Source organism: Cuculus canorus, chromosome Z (genome assembly GCF_017976375.1).
Source record: "Cuculus canorus isolate bCucCan1 chromosome Z, bCucCan1.pri, whole genome shotgun sequence".
NCBI classification, from domain to species: domain Eukaryota; kingdom Metazoa; phylum Chordata; class Aves; order Cuculiformes; family Cuculidae; genus Cuculus; species Cuculus canorus.
This window is the reverse complement of record NC_071441.1, coordinates 66,920,481-66,942,325: the sequence shown is the minus strand read 5'-3', so window position 1 is coordinate 66,942,325 and position 21,845 is coordinate 66,920,481. Positions and strand designations below refer to the sequence as shown.

At 43.2% G+C, this 21,845-nt stretch overlaps 1 protein-coding gene across 4 annotated transcripts in view; it reads right to left on the bottom strand.

Moving 5' to 3' along the window:
• The window catches only part of PDZD2 (PDZ domain containing 2), a 213,479-nt gene that overhangs the window by 51,929 nt on the left and 139,705 nt on the right, over positions 1 to 21,845 (bottom strand). For 3 of the 4 annotated variants that reach the window (XM_054055048.1, XM_054055047.1, XM_054055049.1), the window contains 4 exons: positions 19,324 to 19,726; positions 6,425 to 6,567; positions 5,629 to 5,761; positions 3,371 to 3,538 (listed from right to left, as the gene is read on the bottom strand). In XM_054055048.1, the coding sequence (XP_053911023.1) occupies positions 3,371 to 3,538; positions 5,629 to 5,761; positions 6,425 to 6,567; positions 19,324 to 19,726 (847 nt within the window). The remainder of the gene's footprint in view (positions 1 to 3,370; positions 3,539 to 5,628; positions 5,762 to 6,424; positions 6,568 to 19,323; positions 19,727 to 21,845) is intronic. The other variant, XM_054055050.1, reaches the window with a different exon arrangement.

Below are 21,845 nucleotides of genomic sequence, written 5' to 3'. Positions count from 1 at the left end.
TTCATGTTAAATAAGGCTTTACTTAAGGAGACTGTGTAAAAACACAGCTCCAATTAAATTGTATTACGTAATTTTTATTAATGAAACACAACACGTGGACTTTCAAGTAAGACTTATAAGTGACATTTCTCTTAAATTACAGTTCTCAAGTGTCACTAAATTCTTCTGCTGTGTCTTGGGGAAGCTGATTAGCTCAGATTATATTTCCCTGTCTGGAAACACTGGAGCAGAACTTAAGAGTCTCAAAGAACTTCCTCACAGAGAAAATTTTTAACATCAATTCCCTAGAAAAGAGATCTATTTATTTTTTTTATTATTTATTTTTCACAGAACTGTAGAGCATGCCAGGTTGGAAGGGACCTTCGGAGGTCCTTGTTCCAGCCCCCACCTCAAAGCAAAGGCAATGGTTGCTCAGAGCCTCGTCCAGCTGAGTTCTGAGTAATTACAAGGATGGAGATCTGATATATACCTTAGTTCCAAGTGATTATTTTTTCAGTGTGGTTCAGCCTTCAAGCAATCAGGTGCTAAGGCATTAAGAGCCAGTCCATCAGGTCTATAAATAATGGTTCTGGATACTCAGCACTGAAATATATTCACAGTGAAGTAAAACAAATAAGACCTCAGACAGCCCTAGGAACTCCTGCAAGCTATGTAGTGCCTTCTACACTTGTTCAATAATTAGACACATTATGCTGGTCAGAAAAGGGACAGTGAAGCCTCAGCTGACAATAAATCACTCTTAATTACTTGTTGTTACCTAACCACTCAGCAACTCACAGCATCTCCTTAAGTCTCTAGAAAGCCCTGCATATTAAACAAGCAAATTTATTAACCTCTTGTCAGAGGTGAGAAACTTTTGGTGAGAAAGGTAACTCCTGGCCAGAGCTAGGTCAAGAACCTGTTTCAAACCTAAGAGGTCTGATGCTTCAACTGAGACCACAGTCTGTTACCTGGTCCAGACCCTGAGTACCACCTACTCTGGAAGTCTTAAACAAGTATATTTGCACTGATTAAAACCAGTCAGCTTAGTTCCTGCTTTAATCATCAGTCACACTGTCTTCCCTTATCTACAGTATAAACATAATGGAATATATAAAAGAGAAAGAGAAGGCACGTATGTCTCATCAAGAGTGGGAGCAAAAAACAGTAATTTCCTAAGCAATTTTGCAATGATCTGCGTATATATATAAATCACATGGTGCCTCATGTTCATACTGACCTTGAAATCAGCTTCTACGCTTTGGTATGAAAAAAACCTCTCATCTTATTAGATGGAAAAAAAGCCACATGTGAAGTTTATCTTCTCCATACATTTACCTTCCTGTGTCCTGCCTGGTGGCATACAGTATTTGTACAGCCTAGCTCAGCTCAGGCTGTCCTGATCTCATGAGGATGTATGAGGCTGCGCACAGAGCCAAAGGAGTGTATGGAGTGCCCACCCCAGGTTACAGAGAGCCCTGTCTGTACTCCAGAGGCTGAGACAGCAATTACATCAGGAAAGCAAAGATATCCTGCAATTTGGATTAGAAGAGGAAGGATTTCATGTGCAGCTCAAGCAAGAAAGAAGAGATCCTGAGAGTCACCAACGAATTACTACATCCCTCCAAATTATACCCTTCCCTCCCCCAAAGAAATTGAAAGAAACAGAGAAAAAGGTGGGCAGGGAGGAGAATCTTATTCTTCTCACTATTCTTCTCATATGTTAGTTATACTAAGAGTTCTGTGATATCCCCTCCATCCTGCAATGATGCACTGATAAAGCACAGAGCTGTTGCTATCAGAGGACAGTGCCAGATAGGCAGGCTACCACCACTGCCAGCCACAGCAGCACTAGGACAGACATCAGGGTAGGCTCCAAACTCTTGTCCGTGCTGAAGGGGTTGAGCAAGCTCATGTGTCTGGGTGTTCACAGTGGCATGCACCTCAGATACCATGAGTTTTCCCTAGCATTATGTTAATTTGTAAAGGACACATCTGATAAAAAAAAGCAATTGGAGAAAAAACAGGCAGAGCCTTGCTGGTAAGTCAGGATCAAATTAGTAACAAACAACTTCCAGAGTGTGCCAAAAGAATCACTGGAACGCTGGGGAGTTGCATCCTTAAGGCACACATAATGAGGTTTTGACAAAATTGATTCTTACATTTAAGTGTTGCTGAGCCACAGCCTTGCGAAAAATTTCTAGAATTTGAAACATGATATATAGAAGAATTTAAAATATCTTGCTACCCAAAAGAATGCTTAGGTGCCCACTCAAGCTAGCACACAAACACTACACCGTCATCAGCATGCTGGTAAAGCATCCTTCATTTATTTGTTTTCCCCCTTTTCCTCTCAAAAAGGTACCTTGGCACATAGAGGAGAAAACAGTGCAGAAATAACACAACTTGTCACTGTAAAGCGATGTGTGAGAGTGAGAACTGTTATAAGCACAGACTCAAAGAAAGTTAAAGGTAACAGGCAGGCATGAAGTGAACACCATCACCAGCTAGTCCTGGGGAGGAGTCTTTTGCTGAGAAAAGAGAAAGTACAAGAATACAAAATCAAAACAAATCACCAAACCAGTACCACGCCTGAGTCATCCAGAGATTTAAGAGATTTATTATATTTGCCACAGAAAAGAAGGGAAAAAAGGCAAGAAGAGAAAATTAAGTTCAAGTGAATCCACCTGCTTTCTCCTGCCGGAAAACCAGCCTGCAAGTTCTTTACAGTAGAAAACATAATTTTATTCTTTGTCTGTACAATACAACAGAGGCCCAGGACACCAATGAACTTTCAGAGAGCTGCTACATTACAAATAAATAACAATAATCCACTTACTCTCTGCTTAATGCAGTCCTGAAGGGAATGCAAGTGAGATTATCAACCAGCAGCATTTATTCGTCAGAACTGCAGTTACAGTTCACAGCCAGAAATTCATATCCCTCCTCTAAAAGTGTCTGCTGGCCTCAACAGAGCAAATAAAAATTTGAAGACGTGGATCATAAACTGTTAAAGAAGTTGAGTTGCAAAAGGAGGAGAAAGTAGAGCATGTTACTGCATAAGCACTGCATCCAACAAAAGCAGTGGAAGTGGGTGGAAAACAATCCAATGGCAGACAGAAAAATAAAACCATGATTGCCACATAGCTTGGAGGACACAAGAGCTCCTGCTCTCCATGCTGCCGCTTTGCTGCAGCGCAGTAGCAGAGATGGCAGATGTTGCAGTAGATGATATCACCGTTTCAGCATCTCACCCATTTCCCATGCAAAGGGAGGCTGGGTGGGATCGTCCCGTCCCAAGGACCTGCTCCGTGTCAGGATGTAGAAGAATGTGACAGATGCAAATGGGCATCAAGGGAGAGTAAAAACGTCACACCAAAGCCACACTTACAGCGACCAGTGTTTCAGGAGACATGTTCACTCCCTTCACCTCTTCTTCTTCTGGCTCTTCATTTTCCTTATTGTCAGTGCAAGAGGGAGGGTCTTGGACTGAACAAGTGCTAAGCAAGTCTGGTAAACTTGTAGACGGATACTTCAAAAAATCCTCTTCAGGAGACTCCTACCCAAGAGACAACAAAATAAGTTACATTTCATGCAGAAAGCCACCAAAGTCATGATGAAACTGCTCCATTTCACCTGCCCAGTAAGAGCTCCCTGGCAATCCTCCCCTCATTGCACAGTTCCATGTCCTCAGACTTTAATAGTCCAGTTATAAAAAGCAGACCTGGTTTTAAAGTACATATATAGTAAACAAAGGCCAATACACATCTGAAACATTTAGATTTTATAAAGGAGAATTTAAAATAAACACTTCTCCAGCAGCCGGCTCCTCCCCACTTTGGGTTTATTAAATGTCACTGTGAGCAGACACAGAGCTTACAGACCTCATTACTCATTTTAAATCACACTCTGTGCTCCTGCTCCCTCCCTGTGGATGTTCCCTTCACACATTTATCGATCTACATGCACAAGAATCATACACCGACAACCCTACTTAGGAGACCAAAATGAAAACTGACCTACCAATCCTGTACCAACTCCATCCTCATGCTTCAGGATCTGTTTCCAGTCTTTGGCACATTTCTGAAGGCAAACGTGCATCGACCAGAAGCAGAAACCAGACAGACTCTCATTTTATAGCTTTCAGAACAAATTCTGTGTTCAGAGCGCTCACCTGGCAATGCTGCTTTCCTATACGAACAAATAACACCCAGAGGGAGCTGCTGGGGAAACACTTCACCTATTTAAACCTTTTCTGAGACTGCCTGAAACACAGCACAGTCTGGCCTCCCCACCACTTGCCTTTCCAAGTCCTTCCCCCAGGGACATGAAAACTGTCGAAGTGCACAGAGCATGGACCAAACAGATTCAAAGCCTGTGAGGACTGTGAACTGCTGCACTGTAAGCTTATTCATGATGACTGTTTTGATGCAGTCATCACATGAACGAGCAATTAATTAAAGGAGACATTTATGAAGGATACTGCCTTTCATTTTGGCAGAGTTCAATTGTCTTAACAAAACAATAACATAGCTACTTCAGGTCAAAGTGTGTTGTTCCCAGATTAAACACCTGCGGGGCTATGAGCCTGCAGAAGGTCTTCAGTGAACATCACCATCTAACTGAAATGCTAATGAAAAGGGTATAGGCTCTTCACTTTAAATATAGTGGGATAGAGCCTCTTCTTGAAAAACATAAGCATAAAGCATCCTAGGAAGCCATAAGAGCATTCAGAGATTAAACCCCTATAAACCTGCATCAGGTTGGCTGGGGAAACCCAAAGATGAAGCTCAAAAAAATGTTTAAAATACTGATACAGTGGCTTGCTGACACAGCATGCTCCACCTGGAAATGCAGGGTTTTGAGTCGTCCCTTTGGCCCAACACGTTTCTTCCACCAATCCAGGGGGCCCGACAGCCCCCACCTGCAGGCAGGTCCTTCTTCGAGACCCTGGGCACTTTTGGTAGCTGATCAGCCACCCATTCAATGTCTGCATTAACCTTAGCAGGAGAGCAGCAGGCTGTGGTCCAGGGAGGAGAACAAACCTGGGAGGGCAGGATTTTCTTAAACGAAGGAAAAGCTACTGTGTAATATCCCTGACATCTCTCCTGTGATGAAAGCAGAATGAAGAGCCTTACTGACAAATGAGTTCCACTCTCATTTCCCTGAAATTTCATGCTTCTTTATCTCCAAGAGCTCTACTCCAAGCTATTAACAAGGACAAAACAAGGAATGAGAGTCGAGAGATCATCATCAAGAGACCTCAGGCACACAGATACAAGAGATGAGAGCTACAGAGGCTACGCAGGCAGGAAGCAGGAGAGGCTAAGAACAGCCTGCTTTGTTTAGAACATATTTTAAGAAAATAGTTTGGGCCAAAACTTAAGTAATGTCTGTATGTATAAATACAGACTCATTTGCACACTGAATGACAGTGACTATATAATCAAATGATTTAGTTTACCTATATCCTGCTGATTTGCCACAGATTTATGGCAGATACTGATACATTTCCCATAGCTGTGCATTAAACTTAGGGGAGCAAATGCGCACATGTGATTTCCTATCAAAAATATGCCCTCTCCATGCAGCCCTTGCACAAACTCTTCTGGGCATACATTCAGGAGACCACCAAAGAAAGGACCATACCTTGCTAGCGACCACCAGCTGCACCAGGCCAGCAGCTGAGCGAAGGAGAGCGACGGCGTCCTGGTGGGAGAGTCCAACCAGGGATTGCCCGTTGATCATGAGGAGCTCATCACCCACCGTAAGCCTGCCATCCCTGTGGAAACAGAGTAGGAATGTGGAGCTGCAGGGTGGTCCTTCCCCAGTGCTGGGCTCCAGTGGCATGCAGTGGAATATGGAGGCAGAAACAACATATGAATAGGCTGATGCTAAGCTTGCATTGATCTGTGCAGAGTTATTTTCCCCAAAAAGGGCTCAGAAAGATGCCCCCAGGAAATGATTAATATAACCAGAACCATTTCGGCCTCTTTGCAGGGCTGAGCCCCCTTAAATCTTCTCTGTGCCTTGTCAGAGATGACCAGAGAGCAGCCGAGAGCCCCATCTAACCCCCACCATCAAAGAGTAGAGCCAGGACTGGCAGCTAGCACCCCAGGGTGCCTGACCCACACTCACCTTCTGCCAATCCTATGGGGAAGGCCTCTCTTCCAAAACAGGACTTGGGGGGAAAACCCCCAGAAGCCAACAGGCTCCTTAAGTTACACTCCATCATCAAGCAAGCGTTTGATCTGTCTGTACTGTGAGCTAAACTGCCAAAAGGAGCTTCTGTAACCCATCACAAAACCAAGTTTTTATGCCATGTTCCCACCCTGACATAACGGAAAGGCAAATCCTGCACATCTGCCTCATAATTCTGTCTAACAGCACTGTCAAAGCATGCTCCAATAGACCCACTGGGGTGAAGGCACCGCTGTCACCTCACCTGTGTGCGGAGCCGCCTTCCTCCACGTGGGTGATGATAATGCTGTGAGGGGACCGCTTCGACCCTCTGCCTCCTGTTATTTGGATTCCCAGACCGTCTGTCCCCTTCAGGATGTGCATCTTCCAAACGCGGCAACCTTCTCGCTGAGAGAAAACGTGCAGAGAGTCCTTGAATTTGGATTTGGACAGTGAGAGAGGGCTGGGAGGGTACAGGAGGGAGCTGATAAGCGCCTTGCTGCCCATCACCACACATCTGTATAGCACAGGCTATACAGCTGCTTTTGCTGATCTTTGCTGTGTAAGCTGTGGTCCAAGTGAAGGAGGCAGAAAGGAGGAGGCAGCACAGAGCAGGATCAGAACGTAGAGGTTTCCTTGTAGGTTGTTTGCAGCTTTTCTGAGGCACGCAGAGGTGCTGCTCTCAATGCCCTTATCCTTCCCAAAGCAACCAAAGGCCTCAAACCTCTTCGCCAAAACGCAAGGATGAACTGTGCAGAGCTGCAGAGGAGCAAGATGTTGTTCAAGGGAGACCTTGAACACCAGGCAGCACATCCATCCACTACTGCAGCAGGGTACAGACCTGTGTCACACAGCAGCGCTTCCCTCTTCGGAGGGTTTTGCAGGATTTGAGACACAGGAAAGAAAACACCAGTTTCAAATTATCAGCTGTCAATCACATATTTCTTATCGGACAGCTGTAGTACAGACTGTAAATAATTATCCAACGCAGAGAATAGCTTTTGAATATAAGCAAGGTAATAAGTGATGTTTAGGGCACCTTTATTTTTTTAAAAATTATTATAAATGTTCAACCAAAAAGCACTTTACAAACTTCAGAGCAATACAAAATTGCAAAATAAACACTTCCCATGAGTCCTACTATAAGGACATGGCACAAGGAAACACAAGTGTGGCAGATATTGGTAGAGCAGAAAAGGAAAGAGAAAAACAAGCAAGCAAGCGAGACACATAAGGCAATTGCCAGGACTCTCACAGAGGGAAATAACCAAGGTAACACAAATATGAGAAACTCTAGGAAGTTTTCAAGCTTGCAAGACAGCAAAATGCACAGTTTGGAGGCAATTTTTAGTCTATGTGTTGTAGTCACCCATCACCAGGTCAGCTATTTCTGACTGGGTCTGTTCTGCACACAAGTAATGTTCTCGCAGTACACAAACACCCAAGTAGCAAAGATGATTAAAATTTCATGCCAAACTGTGAAGAGCTTGTAGAAATTGCTGCTTGTTTCTTAGAAGGGGAACTGCTACATATATCAGTAAACCCAAGGGTTGTGGCAGCAACCTGCAGATTTTAGGCCAATGTTGTTTATCAGAGCCTTTACAAAGTGAAGAAAATGTGCTTTTTTTTTTTTTTTTTTTACCTGATCACTAGGGCTCTATGCTGAAACTTAAATGCAACACAAGATGAGTTTTCAAGATACAGGAAAAAAGAGGTCAGTATCTACACCAGTATCTCAAGAACAAAGTGAAAAATAATAATAATATTGACACAGCTTCTAGACCACAAGTAGGAGAAACAGGAAAAGCAAACCAGGTGTCTCAAGAGGTAACCCAAAAGTCTGAGCCTGAAAACCCATACACCTGTGAGTAATTTGTTAACTTGAAAGTCATGCACATGGGCAATATCCCAACAGGTTTAACTGGGATCCTCAATGCATTGATAAAAGCCCCGTCTCCTGCTGACTAACAGGACATGTCAGGACAGAGAATACTTTTGAGATAAATTAGAGTGATACATGAGACGCCGTGCTAAATGCAGGGCCAAGAGTCAACTATATTTATCTACTTAAAAACCAGAACTGAGCCACAGCATGAAAGTGCTCCAGAGAGCTTTTAAGGCTATGAAGAACCTTGCATCCATAATGAAAACAGTATAACAGAAATACAATCTCCCTGCCTCCCTCAACCAAGCCAAGCCTGAGATGATGACCATCTATTCTCCTCATAAGATGCCACTGAGTGTCTCATTGTTAAACCCTGTTTGGAAGCAGACCCTACAATAAAGTTTAACAATGCAGTCATAAAATTGCATTTAATGATTCCCCAAAGCTTTCTGGAATGTGAGTTATGCAAAGGCCCATGACATGCAGTGCCTAGCTCACATTCCTCAGCACTCCTCACTATCACACTTCTTATTAAGAAAAAAAAAAACAACCCAAATTTATTCTTAATTGACCCTTTCTCAAATACTCATTTACATACTAAAGCACTTAACAGCGGCTGCACTCAATGCAAGTACCATCTTATTCCCCTTGAACTCCCACTGAAATCAAAAGCTCTTCCAAGGTAAAGCGTTACTCAGTCCAAACACGGTCAGCAGAATGCAGCCACAATAAAAACACAACAAAACCACATTTCACATACCCAAACATGTTATTTCTTTCACTCATTTTCAAATGACATGGTCACCACCTCCTGTGTAGGAAAAGGCTGTCTCTCTAGTCCCCACTGGTCAGGTGCATGCATTTCACTGGGAATAAACAATTCAGCATCAATTGGAAATCAGATCCCCTCACTGTTCTTTCCCTCTTCTTCATAAAACATTCATAGCTCTTCATTTAACCACGTGCTACAGAGCAAATGCCCCCCTCAATACACACATACCTCCAAGGCACGTCGCTCCGAGATTTTGAAAGCTGAGTATTAAAACGCAGATTGCTAGCTTTTGCTTGAGGCCTCTTTATAAAATGGGGTGTTCAGCAAAACACCCTTCCCCTCCCCAGAAAGCTGCTATCTCTTTCGCACAGAGCAGCATGGGATACTTCACAGCCAGCTAGGAAATACTGCTGCTTTGAATGTGCAGCTTTTGTGACTTTATCACAGGAAAGCCTTAACTGTAAAGCTCTGCACCAATTCCAAGGATTTGTAAATGCATTTAAATTTTACCTAAAACCAGTTTTCTGATTCCTAGGTTCAACAACACAAAGCCTAAACACTTCAAACACAAAAATAAAAGCAGACGGATGCATGTCTTCAAATTTTTTCATATTTTTTCTTTCACTTTTTTCATATTTTTAAGCTTTACTTCATTTAAAAAAATCCAAAACAAAGATAACAAAAAAAACCCAAGCTAATTTAGTCATTAAATGAAAGCTAGGATTCTGCTGTATTCACTTAGCTCCAGGGACTTACAATACCCAAGGGAAACTCCAAGTGTACTTAGATTTGGCATTTTGCAGGTCTGATGTCACTGTCCTTGAAGCCTGCATAATCCCTGCCCAGAGGAGGACAAATTTAACTGCTCACCAGTCTCCTCTAATCGGCTGCACAATTCTAGTCGCTGCTTGGCTGCAGTCAGTATCATATTCCTACTAACGTCTGAACTTCTCCATTCTCTCGAAATAATTCTTATAGCTTCATTTATAAATGACTCCGAATAATCCCCCAAGCTTTGTTCACATGACACACAATAAATCTGCACATGTGCACACACAGCTCTCAGTGCAAAAGCATTTCACGCCTAAAATATGAAGATGTGCTGATGCTGGTCCAGCCAGGTATCTCAGCCTCCAGGAATCCTCCAGGGCAAAGGGAAGGGCACTGCCAGCTCCTGCCACAGCCAGGGACTAGGTGATACTCAGCTCTCATCACTTCTAAAAATAAAGACATCAAACTATATCCCTTAACCAAATGGCAGGTCACAATAACAAAGTTCTGCACTTGAGAATCTAAGAGCAAAGGGCTCACTAGATAACACGGGCTGACTACTGGTATATGACAATCTACAAAATTTCATGCAGTTCTCCTGAGATTTGGACAAGGTAGACTCTCAGAAAGATGTCCATGCTTGCTTTGAGAGCGTCAAACCAATAAGAAGGCAAATTTTCCCGTAAGAGATTCATTCCCCATCTCCTGGGAGCAAATATTAACTCTGCTTGGATCAACCTCATGGGCTTGGCTTGTAAAGCCAGGGCAGCAGCAGACCTGCATATGCGAAGGAGCTGTGGATTCCCCTCTACATAAAGTTTTCATGGACATCATGGACCACCATTTGCCAAAGATGGTCTCAGAGGATAAGATGAGACTGGGACATCTCTTGGAAGTCCTCTCCAGACATACATTTATCAACCTCCCTCACTTCCATGAACACTCCTATAGCAAGAAGAAAGACAAGTGATCAAGTCAGGCTGCAGATGGGCTAAAGGCTGATTTTTGTTCTCTGCAGTTACATCACTCTTAGGTGACTCAACATTCCTCCTAACTTGGCTCTTTTGAGCAGGCAGGCCTCTGGACCAGATTTTTTCCGCTTGAAGCTGATCAACTTCAAAGTGCCTAAGCTACAAATAATTAAGATGTTTCTAAAGACAGTATAAATATTCTACTTGGATTAATTGCAAGTGAAAAAAAATGGGTCATCTTATGTAACAAACCGCAAGCAAGAATAGAGAATACAGCTGGCAGCTTCAAGTGGGTCCCCACAGGCCATCTTCCTCCACCGTGAAGCCATTGTACATCAGGCAGCCTCAGTTTAGAGCGAGCCTACATCTGGAATAAACTAGAGTGCTACAGATCAGAAAGGAAGCACGTTGCCAGCACAACGTGGGGAAGCATGCCTTCTGCCTGCTCCAAGTGCATACCATCAAATGCTCAATTTCATAAGCACGTCATTAATAAAAGAAAAAGGAACATTTTTCCTCTGAGCGTTGAGGAAAATAAATAAATAAATACAAGACTTTGGAGCCGTTCTTCCTCCTTTTTCTTTCAACAGCTAATTGCCAGTGATTTTAAAGGGGTTTGACTGATCTTGATTGTGCCATGTTTAAGAAGCTGCAAATCTATATATACAAAGGAAAAATTGCTTTGAAATCTTGTATTAAAGAACAGCTTGGCAGGAGCAAGGTGTAAACAAATGGAAAACAGAAATGCAGTAAGTAGTTAAAAAGCCAGGCAGTAAAATGGAAAATGGAAAATAGTTGTCTACAAAAAAGCACTTTCTGTCACAGCAGCAATTCACTGGAACAGGGCATAAATATGTAACGATTTTTAAAGAAAAACAGAGATAAGCCTGATGAGAACACCAATAACCATGCAAGGTCTGTACACACACACTGACTGCCACTGGCCCTAACACAGCCTGCAGGATGTCTACCTCCCTCCACATTTCAATGTGGATTTTTACCCTCCTTCTGCAGGGACCGGTGCTCACTTACAAACTTCACAGGTTTTCACCATGGAAGCAGCAGGAGCAAACAGCTAGCTCTTCCTCACTGACCATGACGCTGTTTTGGAAATGTGACATTTAAGAAAGTTATAAGTTTCATGCATTAAAAAGAATGACCACCATAGGCTTGACAGGAGCTGGCAGCCAATGTCTTGATCACATGCAGCTGAAAGGCAGCACAAAACTAGCACAAAATCTCCCAAACAGAAATGCTCCAAATTAATCTAGCATATAAGCATTTTTCTTCTAGCAACGACCAATGCAGAATGTCCCTCTACAAGGACAGGGAATACACAGGGATAGCTATACCAGCACACTGTCCCCAGCATCCTTCAAGGACGTGGGATAAATTAAAAGCATTGCTCTCAGCTGCCTGCCCCACCCCAAGTCAAAGCACGTCTTCTTTCACTAGCCCTATTCCCCAGCAGGCAGGTGGTAGAGATGGATCGGTAGCTGAAGAATTAACTTGCATGATCACATACCAGGTGATTAGCTCAAACATGTCAATTTCAAGATACAGTCTAAAGCCATCACTCTTCACATCTCAGATACTAGTGTGAATGACTCAGTATCAGAAAACCATGCCAAAATCTCATTTTTGCAGATTCTTAACAAAGCAATTATTTCATTAGTGTATAATGAGTACATTTTTCATCTGATCTTAACCAGGTTATTTTTAAGGCTGATCTGATAGCAGGACTCCTGCTTTCATCTGCTACATTAGGTTTTGTTTTCAATGTTGTATAAGCAAGCCAAACAACTAGAAGAGCCGGGGGAAGGAGGAAGAAAAAAAATCTAAATTCCTTTATCAACAAATTATTTCAAGACAAGAGTTCTTGTCTATCCCCACTGCCTATGAAAGTTACTGAGCACTGAACCAGGTTAAGAAGCCCTTGGCCATTATCTCAAGATGATGCAAGCCACGTAGTGGGTATCTCCTACAGCACTTTAAAAAGGGGGGGAAAAGACCCAAAACCCAAGTAGCCCTTAATATGAACTACATAGTGTTGAACATGTGAACTTTCCATGTTCTCAAAACAGGCAGGAGCCAGCAACACAGGCACAACTACAATTGCATTCAAATGTCCACTGTTGATTTAACAAGTCCCCTTGTTTGGACAAACAGCCGCCAGACACTTGGCATCCTTTCACTGAAATGCAAGTACTTTCCCCATGGAAAGAGAAATGTCCTAGGGGATAAAGCCTGGGGAATAGTCAAAAGCAAAAATATACCCTCCCCCAAACACAAACACATAATTAAAATACTCAGAAAAGGCATCACAGCAGAGGGAATGAACACTCTGTGACTTAAAGCAGACTGTCCCCCAGGGATCCATCTCCTGAGACAGGCTGCTTGTTGACATCATTTCCTTGGCAAGGGCTTTAAACATTTTATCAGCCATTGCAAGCACCTGAACTACATCATCACCCCTTACAAAAATCTGCTGGTGTAATTTGTCATCCTGAGCCATCACCATCTGGATTGTACGTCTCTGGGCTGCTCCCCTTTTGCTGTCAACTGGAGCTTTATTGCAAGATCAGCCAAAGGATTCCTCAGCTATCCCTGACACTGAAGGGTTTTGGCAAAACAATTCCTCTTGGGGAGCTTACGCTTTTAAGGGTTAGAAGGTGTTTGCTTTCTCTCAAGTATCTTGTCCACAATAATACTCTAACTGGGTTCTTGTGAACGGTTGGTTGGTTAGTTTGCATCTTCTCTGGAAAAATCTTTGCTGCCTGCAGAAGGTTAAAGCCCATCCTAAAGTCAGTCACCACATTCTAATGTCAGTTAAAGCAGAGCCGTTCGTGAAGTCTAGCATTACATCTGTTGGCATCAGCAACTCTCTGGGTTTGCTCAGTGGTTTCAGCACCCTGCCTCAAAAATTAAGTGTCTGTAGCTTTATTATCCCAACTAACACCTGAAACATTACAGCACCTGACCAAACAGCATACTTTATTTTTAGGCACATCCAGTTGGTTGCAAACATTCGCACTTAATGATTAAAACATAAAATGGTGTGAACTTACATTTCAGCAGCAGCCAGTCCTTTGCATTCCAGTTGTGGGTTTGCTCTATATTTAATATCATACGCAAAATGAAAAAAACCCCATGTTCTGCGTAGGTGGGGAATGCTTTCGTGCTGTCACCTACGGTTTGTGGTAGCAGAAGTCTGGCTGAGACCTCCTGTAAAACAACCTTGTGTGTATCCATCTGCACTGCCATTGTGGGTAGCTCACTTCCAAGAATGCGGACCCCATTTCAAGATGACATATTACAACTAATTCATTACTACTTATCCATTACCAGACTATCTCTGCATCCAGCCCTCCACTGTACCCTAGGAAAATCCAATCCTAAACCAGAATAAAACGACAGATTGCTATTCAAAGAATCTACAGCTACCACAGCTGTAGTTAATGCTTAAATCACAGCAAAAGAAGGTAAAACCTTCATCAGTCAGACGAAAAAAATTGGCAGCAAGTGAGACTTAACCCCAGAAAGTTGTGACGGCAGCTGTTTTTATGGCAAGGTGGAACATAACTGGCAGCAAAAAGAATTAACTGCAATTTCATTACCAGTTACATCAAAGCACTTCCTAAAACCCCAAGCAAAAGCAAGGCCAAGTTTCACCAGTGCAGTGCAGCTACAATTAAAAGACAGCCCTTGTCCCTAAGAGAGTTTACAACCCAAAACATGCAAGAGAGAGGGAAGACGTGTTTATCACCGTGCACATTAAAACTTCAAGACAGTAGATGGCCCCAGGATTCATGTTAATGAAAGCTGGAAGCCAACACAACAGATAAAACGTCCTTGAGAACAGAAACAGATTCTAAGGAAGGCCTTTACACAACGAAGGGTGTCTACATTAAAAACTAAAACCAGAGCTATTTATGCCTAAAACATGCATCATGTAAGAGTCCCATAAAAGCTTTGATGAAACAATAATTACTGCTTAGGTTGCCAAAAAAACCAAAACCCTTGATGTAAAGCAACTTAGCTTCAGTGGGGCTGTAAGTATTTACCCTTGTAAATACCTTGCTCACAGCAAGGTCTGCTATTTGGTACAGCAAGTGGATGAGATTTTTTATTTCTCCATCACATTTTTAAAAAAAATAGTAAAATGCTTCAAGCCAGTCCATTGTTTCAAGTCTCCAGTTAGCCTTCCTCTTCCACTTGGCAAGACAGGGGACATTTTCCATTTACCAAAACGCAAGGTAAGGCTGGCATTAAACTAATTGATAAAAATTGCTACAGAAAGGCTATCAGCCTTTCCCGACTACAAAGTAAAATGCAATTCAAAAGCATTCAGCCCTGCCTGGGACAAGCCATCTTAATAAGAAAGCAGTAACCAGCCCAAACAAAGAAGAGAGTTGCTGATAAAATGAAACCATGTGCGGTGCAGTCACAGCAATACGAAAACAAGCGCTGTTTGGCAAAGACTAAACAGGTCTTTACCAAACTTGTGCACCTGTGTACATGCTCACAAGCCTGGAGAGGGTTGTGGTCTATGTGAAATGGGCTCAGTTGGTCTATAATGGAGCAAAGCTGGCTAGGCATGCTGCTTTGGCAGCTGTAACCTACTGCAGAGTAATTAATGTTAGCAACACAGAGCCAAAATCTTGAAGCACTACTATAACCCAGACATCCCCCAATACGAGGGGGGCAAGGCATTAATATCCCCTTGCCTTCCATCCTTCTTTTCTTAATAGATGGTAAGCCAACTTCACAGAAACACCAGGCACATCTTATGGTGCCACCAGACGCTGACTTGCGTCCATCCCAAAAAGGAGTTCCACCACAGCTGCCTTCTCAATTGCCTCCCTTCACTATTAAAGCACTTTTACTCTGCCCAATCTCCCTTAAGCAGTTTCCACCACTGCTAAATTTGGATCTAGATTTCAATCCCTTACTCATCTGGATGCTTATATAGAAGCAACAGGATCCAAGGGGGTTCTGGAGGTATCGTGTTTATTCTTTTAGTGGTTCGTGGTTTCAGGGCTTTATAGACTATCCTGCTGGGGCTGGAGGAATAAAAGGTGGCCTGTCTAGTCTGGTACACTTCATCCTCAGTCAAGCTTCTTCTGGCTTCATTGATGAAAGCCTCTTGTCATGCCAGCCAGACCTGGACTAGTTCAAGCCTCCTTTGGAAACTACATTCCCACCCCTCATACTCATTAACTGTGGTCCTCACAACATTCCCACTCTAATCCCTGCCTGTGCCTGCTCTGGGCACTCCTTAGAGACTGGACAGCTAAGGAAGCAGTTCACAGTGCTTCCAGAAACATTCTGACACCAAGCCCAGGGAGTCTACCAGTAAACCCAGTGAAATCACAAAATTGGTATATTGTAAGGAAACGTCTCAGTTTCTTCTTTGTTATCAATTTTGAGCTGACTCCAGCAGCTCCTCCCTGTACTCCTCTTTCATCCTTGCCTTTATAATTACCAGCCTAGAAAACACCGCCTTGTCTCAGGCCACTGAATAAAAGAAGTAAACTTTGATTTCTGCATTTACGCTCCCCTATTTTCCCAGGATGTGACGGATCATTACTCCAGCTCAGAAATTGCCCAGTCTTAAATCACTGCCCACGACTCCCATTGCAGTCAGCATGGGTCCTCTCCAAGGTCAGTTCTCGTACCTTTGAGACCTTCCTACCAGGCAGATGCAGCCTGGCTGCTTTAAATCCCCAAAATCTAAAAGGTGTTTAGGTTTGCCCTGAAAATACTGCAGCACAACTTAACCACCTGTAAATATTAAACACTGCCTGTTAATTGGCAAGTACAACACTTCCTGAGGTTTACATACCAGCAAACAGCCTGGCAGATTTGTTTATACATAGCGATAGCAATGCCAAGTGCACAGGAGAGACACGACCAAGATCTGGGAGATGAAAGCAAGCCTGAAAATGGGGACTGACACATGTACACAAACCAGTAACGCAGGAATCTCCTGGCAGGTTCACTTGACAAACAGTACTTGTCTCGCCTCTCATTTCACGACTTCAGTATTGCTGTTGTTAGTAGCACTTGGCAAGAAAATGGAATAGCGATCCCACACTCGTGGGAGAGGAAGCACCCTGAAAGCAAACAATACCCAAGACACATGGATGCCTCATGGCACATCACCCACTTTATATTGCCACTGGCTTTAGTTCAGCAGCAGCTGCAGACATGCAGATAGGACTCAACTCTTTTCTGTTTTCATGAAACTTTAAACCAACTTTCTGTGGGGATCCTGTAGAGAGGTGCTCCTGGATCATGTATTTCAATTTCAGTAATTGTTCAACCTGTGTCCTGGGCCAGAGGAGAGGAAAGGAGTGGTGGGGAGGACTAGAGAAGTGGGAAGGACCACTGAGGTCTTCCTGTAGCTGCACTGGTTGCCAAGCAGCTTCTCGAAGTCTTTCCTCCCACATGCAGCCAACCTCCAGTATGCTGCAGACTGGCTTTCATCCTCTCAAAGTGAATACAGTGCTCTCTAAAGGCACGGGTCTGACAGACCTGGATATTCAATTAGTCAACATGTGGAGGAGATGGTGAGTGTGGGGCAGGTAGCAGGGATGAAGCGGCTTTCCCCACGGAGAGAGTGCCCTGCCAATGCACCCTCTCCCTGCTCAGGAGGAGATAACTCATCCCGCAGCTACAAGAGGTTTGGCTCACATTTTGAAGCCTGGAAGGAGACTGCAACATCTGACACAACGTCCTGGATGCTGTTTTCAAAAGGCTCCGGACATGACTGGAGCTCACATATCTGAGTGCCAGGTCACACTCTCAAAACAGAGCTGGAAGTGAGATCTGAGGCTTGCAAGTGTCTTTATTCCTTGCCTTTTTTTATTGTTATTATTTTTAAACAGGACTCAAATTCTGAAAATTTTATTCACTCTCACTATATAATACTGATTAAGAAACTGAATTAAGCCATTCATTACTCTGATATCAGCTACTCCATGGATGCTAGTGATGGGCTTCCATAGGGCTGCCCACTTGTTTTTAAAAACCAAAGGATGAGCAAGGCATGCTATTCAGGTTCCAGCTATTCACATTTCTGCTCCTTCTGATGTCAGGAAAACGTAATTAATACTGACATATACAGAGGTCAAATCTCTAAGCAAAAATTAAGGAAGGGGGAAATTAAAAGAAAGAGAGAAGCAATTTTAGTAAATGACAGTGCCTCCCAACAGGCTCCATGACAGATATACCGCAAATGAACAGATTATAGCTCTTAAATTTCCAGTGACTCAAACCACACTTTTATGTTTTACAAAGCCACCTTGTATGTGTTTTCCATTAAAAATGTATTTATTGCTCACATTGATATATATGTGTTCTGAATTTAAGAATCCTCAGACCAAAATGACTGAAAATATAAAGTAACACTATCTCAAGATGGCTCTGGATCAAGCGTTTCTTTATATACATATGTATTTATATATAATATATACCGGATTTTTTTGGCTTTCCACTTCGTCAAGACAAACTGTGATCATCTTTATTTTTAACATGCTTAACTAGACATCTTCAGAACAGATTCAAGAAGATTTTATATAGACCAGGGCTTTCAAAAGAATAAAGGATTTTTTAATTTGTTTTTAAACCTTTAATGTTTTCTTTTAGAAAGACTGAAGTCAGAAGGCTTGCAAGAACGGTATGCAAACATCCTCCCCTTCCTGTTGCACCATGAAATCCAACGTGCCTCACTGACAGGAAGAGCATGTTTAATCAATTATGCTTCTTTAAGACCAGAATTTTTAAGAATTGGTTTTAGCCCTTCCAATGTTAAATCAGTTTAAGCTCACAGCCACCATCACCACCCCCCTGCAGTATTATTGCGGAGCACCAATTCAGAAGACACATTTAAACCCATGCTTTCCTCAAAAGAATTCAGTGATGAGAAGTCCACTCATACTGCTCTGTTACCATCTCTGAAGACTTAAAACCAAAACCAGCTGCTGCAGCAAGCCCAAGAAAGCAGCGTTCATCTGTTTATACTATCAGTGTCTCTGGAAAGATTGGCAGACAGCTCTTCTGGTGATAGATGCATACTGAAACCTGATCAAAGCCTGGGTTATTTTTCTCCATCCAGCAACACCGGAATCCTAGCCAGGCAACAAACCCCAAGATTTCCATTAGGATGAAGAGAGAAGTAATGAAAGCCCCAATCCCACTGTCGTCCCAAACATTAACAAATTGTCCATCTCATCAACTCAGAGCAAAATTCACAATAACTTCCATGTGGTCTCCAAACACTCGCCAGGCAAGTTTTGTAACACAAATTAATGCACCGTGGTCTGGTGTATCAAAAAGGAAAGTTGGAATTCCAATACTAAGCTTTAAGGTGCTGGTAAGCTCACAGAGAGCTAAACACAAAGCCCCAAAGGAAAAAATTAGCATCTTCCACTGACATCTCCTGCTGTGGTGTCATAAGGTCATCAGTTGTCTCAAGGAAAGAAATTCAGAGGCCAACCTTGACAGGTCATAGATCTAAGGACCTTCCACTCCATCACTAAATACGATATAGGTTTCCCACAACTATTATTTCATTCTCTAAGCCTCCTGCCCCTATGTTTTGGACCCTATCTCACAGCTCAGTGCCCCAACCACTTGGGTTGTCACCTGGAGGATTAGCCTGAGGATGGAGCACTGAAACCAAGGAAATCACTTGAGAACCCCCCTCAACTTACTTGCACACCTGCTGCTTCTTTCTCCAGAAAAACCCAATGCCAACATACCTGGGCAGACTGGTCACCGATGTCTGGCACACCACCATCCGACAGCCGGCACCAGTACTGTGCCCCAGTGCCCCGAAGCTGCTCTTCCCCATTGCTTTCAGCTTCAGAGGTCTCTGGCTGAGCAACCTCCACCTCCATCGGGGTGCAGTGCCCATTCCCATGCTCCAAGCCTGATTTTTCTTTGCTGTCCTTGCTGCCAGGTGTTCTGGTGATGACCCCAAACTTCCTGGTCCTTTTCCCATTCTGAGCAGCTCTGTCTCCAGGTTCAGGGTTGGGCTTGGCTTTGGGGTCACAGCTGTTGCTGTTGTTGCCGTTGGAGGGAGGAAGAGGAGCTTTGCGCTTGATGCGGCGCAACATGATCAAGTAGACAAAACCGCCATTCCAGCACTGCTCGGCCAGGTAACTGTAAGGGAACAGATGCACAGGAATTACCAAACGCTTGTCCCACAGCGCCCAGATCCCACCCCAGCATCCCAACACACCACACCCTGTGATATTCATGCACATTCTCAGATAGCTGACTATTAAGCATGTGGACATGTTAGGAAATCCCTGAGGCACTGGCAAATGCTCTTTTCCTTCAGTATTACGAGGAACAGTAAGTCCTACCAGCCATCTAGGTGTAATACAAGCACTGATAAATGCCACCAAACGGGTTCCCACCACCCCAATTCCTGGACCAGCAGCACAGCAACATGGAGAGGTGGGGCAAGCACAGCAAAGCAGTGTTTCCTGTGGAGTACTAATACAAATAAAAAAAATAAAATAAAAATCAGGCAAGCTTCATTTGTGCAGCAGCCCATACAGCATTTGCATCTGAAATGAACCTTCTTAGTGAAACTAATCTTCTGCTTTGGCACACATACATGCTTTGAAGGCCTCAGGGAAAAAAAGAAAATCAGCCACTGGGGGAAGCAGGAGTAGCATCAATGGCCTCAATACAGCAAAGCGTGGCACTATAAGGCATCTCAGCTACCGCAAAGGGACATGGAAATAAGGTGTTTTTCCTTTACAGCAAGTATATTCTACCAAAGCAAAAGCTAAGTCATTTCAGCTGTGCAAGAGGCAACCATCAGGTTCTTGTACTAGAGCAAAGCAAAGCACTAGAACCTCCCATCACAAAGTCTCTGAACATGCCCTGGAAGGAATTAACATTTCTGCTTCAAGCAAATACTCAGTGTCCTTATAGATACGGCACCCATCGATGCAAAAGGGGAATCTAACTTCATACCTCTTTTGAGAAAGGATATACCTCAACCTGAATTCTTGAAATATTTGGGTTCTGAGCCAAGGGTGTAACCAACTGAGAGTACAAACAAGCAGGAATTTGTACTTAGCAGGCTGGTATGTGCCCTTTCACAGCAACTTAGGCCCCAAAATATATTGCCTTTCTCAGTACTGAAAGCAACAAGAACCTCCCAGAGCATCAAACAGGCATCTGCTGCAGCTACAATGAACTCTTCACTAATACAGAGCAGTCACTCAGCCTACAGCTATCAGAGGAGATGAGATGCTAGGTGTGGAGTTGAACCATAGACAATCCCAAGAGAAAATAACACAGCACTTGTGGCTGAGAGAGGAGTGACTCAAAATTGTCTTCCACCAATTTTTTTTCCTCCCTGGTGCTTGAAGGCTGACTTCCCCCTTCCCTTTCTTAAAAGTTGTTAGGCCTTCAATACAACCCTTCAAAGTTATTCCTTCAAAGTCACTCAGAGATGACTTCATAGTGAAACAGGAAAAGCAGCTATGATAACCCCTGAAGCAAACTTCTGCACTCTCAGTTACTCAAAGTAACCTGGACCAGCCTGGCAGTAGCTGGAAATAACACCATGGGTGTGTGTTTCTATTCAGGGACACAAGTGTCAGCCCACTTCTCCCTAAAGCTTAGATGTACCCCCTAGACAATGCTGGCATCCAAATCGCTCATACTGAACTACTAAGACTGATTCCCAAATGAATGCAACAACTACATAACGTTAAAAGCAGCCCTGGAGCAACAGAGGAGAAGGACAAGTATATTGGCTGGGCCAAATTTCCCCCAAATAATATAAACTGGACCCAAGTTCCCTGGACAGACCATTCATCGGTCTTCACCAGGCAAGACATTTTTTTGCCTTGTTCTTTTTAAAAAACGCTAAGAATATTTAAGTAAAACCCTAACCCCCCTCTTTGGAAAGTCTCTGCAGCCAAGATCAGTCGTCTGGGTGGCCACAAGGTGACACTCGGCTCAGGGAGGAACCCAGGGCTGGCAGCACCTGAAGGGTTAACCTAAAAAAAAATCCGTAACTAAGATGGAAGCATTTTTGATTATCAAGTTAAAAGAAAAAATCTTTTAATCAACAGAAAAGGGGCAGTTCTGTTCCAGAAACAATATGTGCTGCCTGTTTTTCACATTTATCTTTCAACTCAAATTTCAAGGCAGCCAGTAAAGTTGATTAAAATTCATGACTTTTGCTTGCAGCAATACCACTGCACTCTGATCCATCATACATAAGCCTGATAGCATAACTTCTCCTGGCACA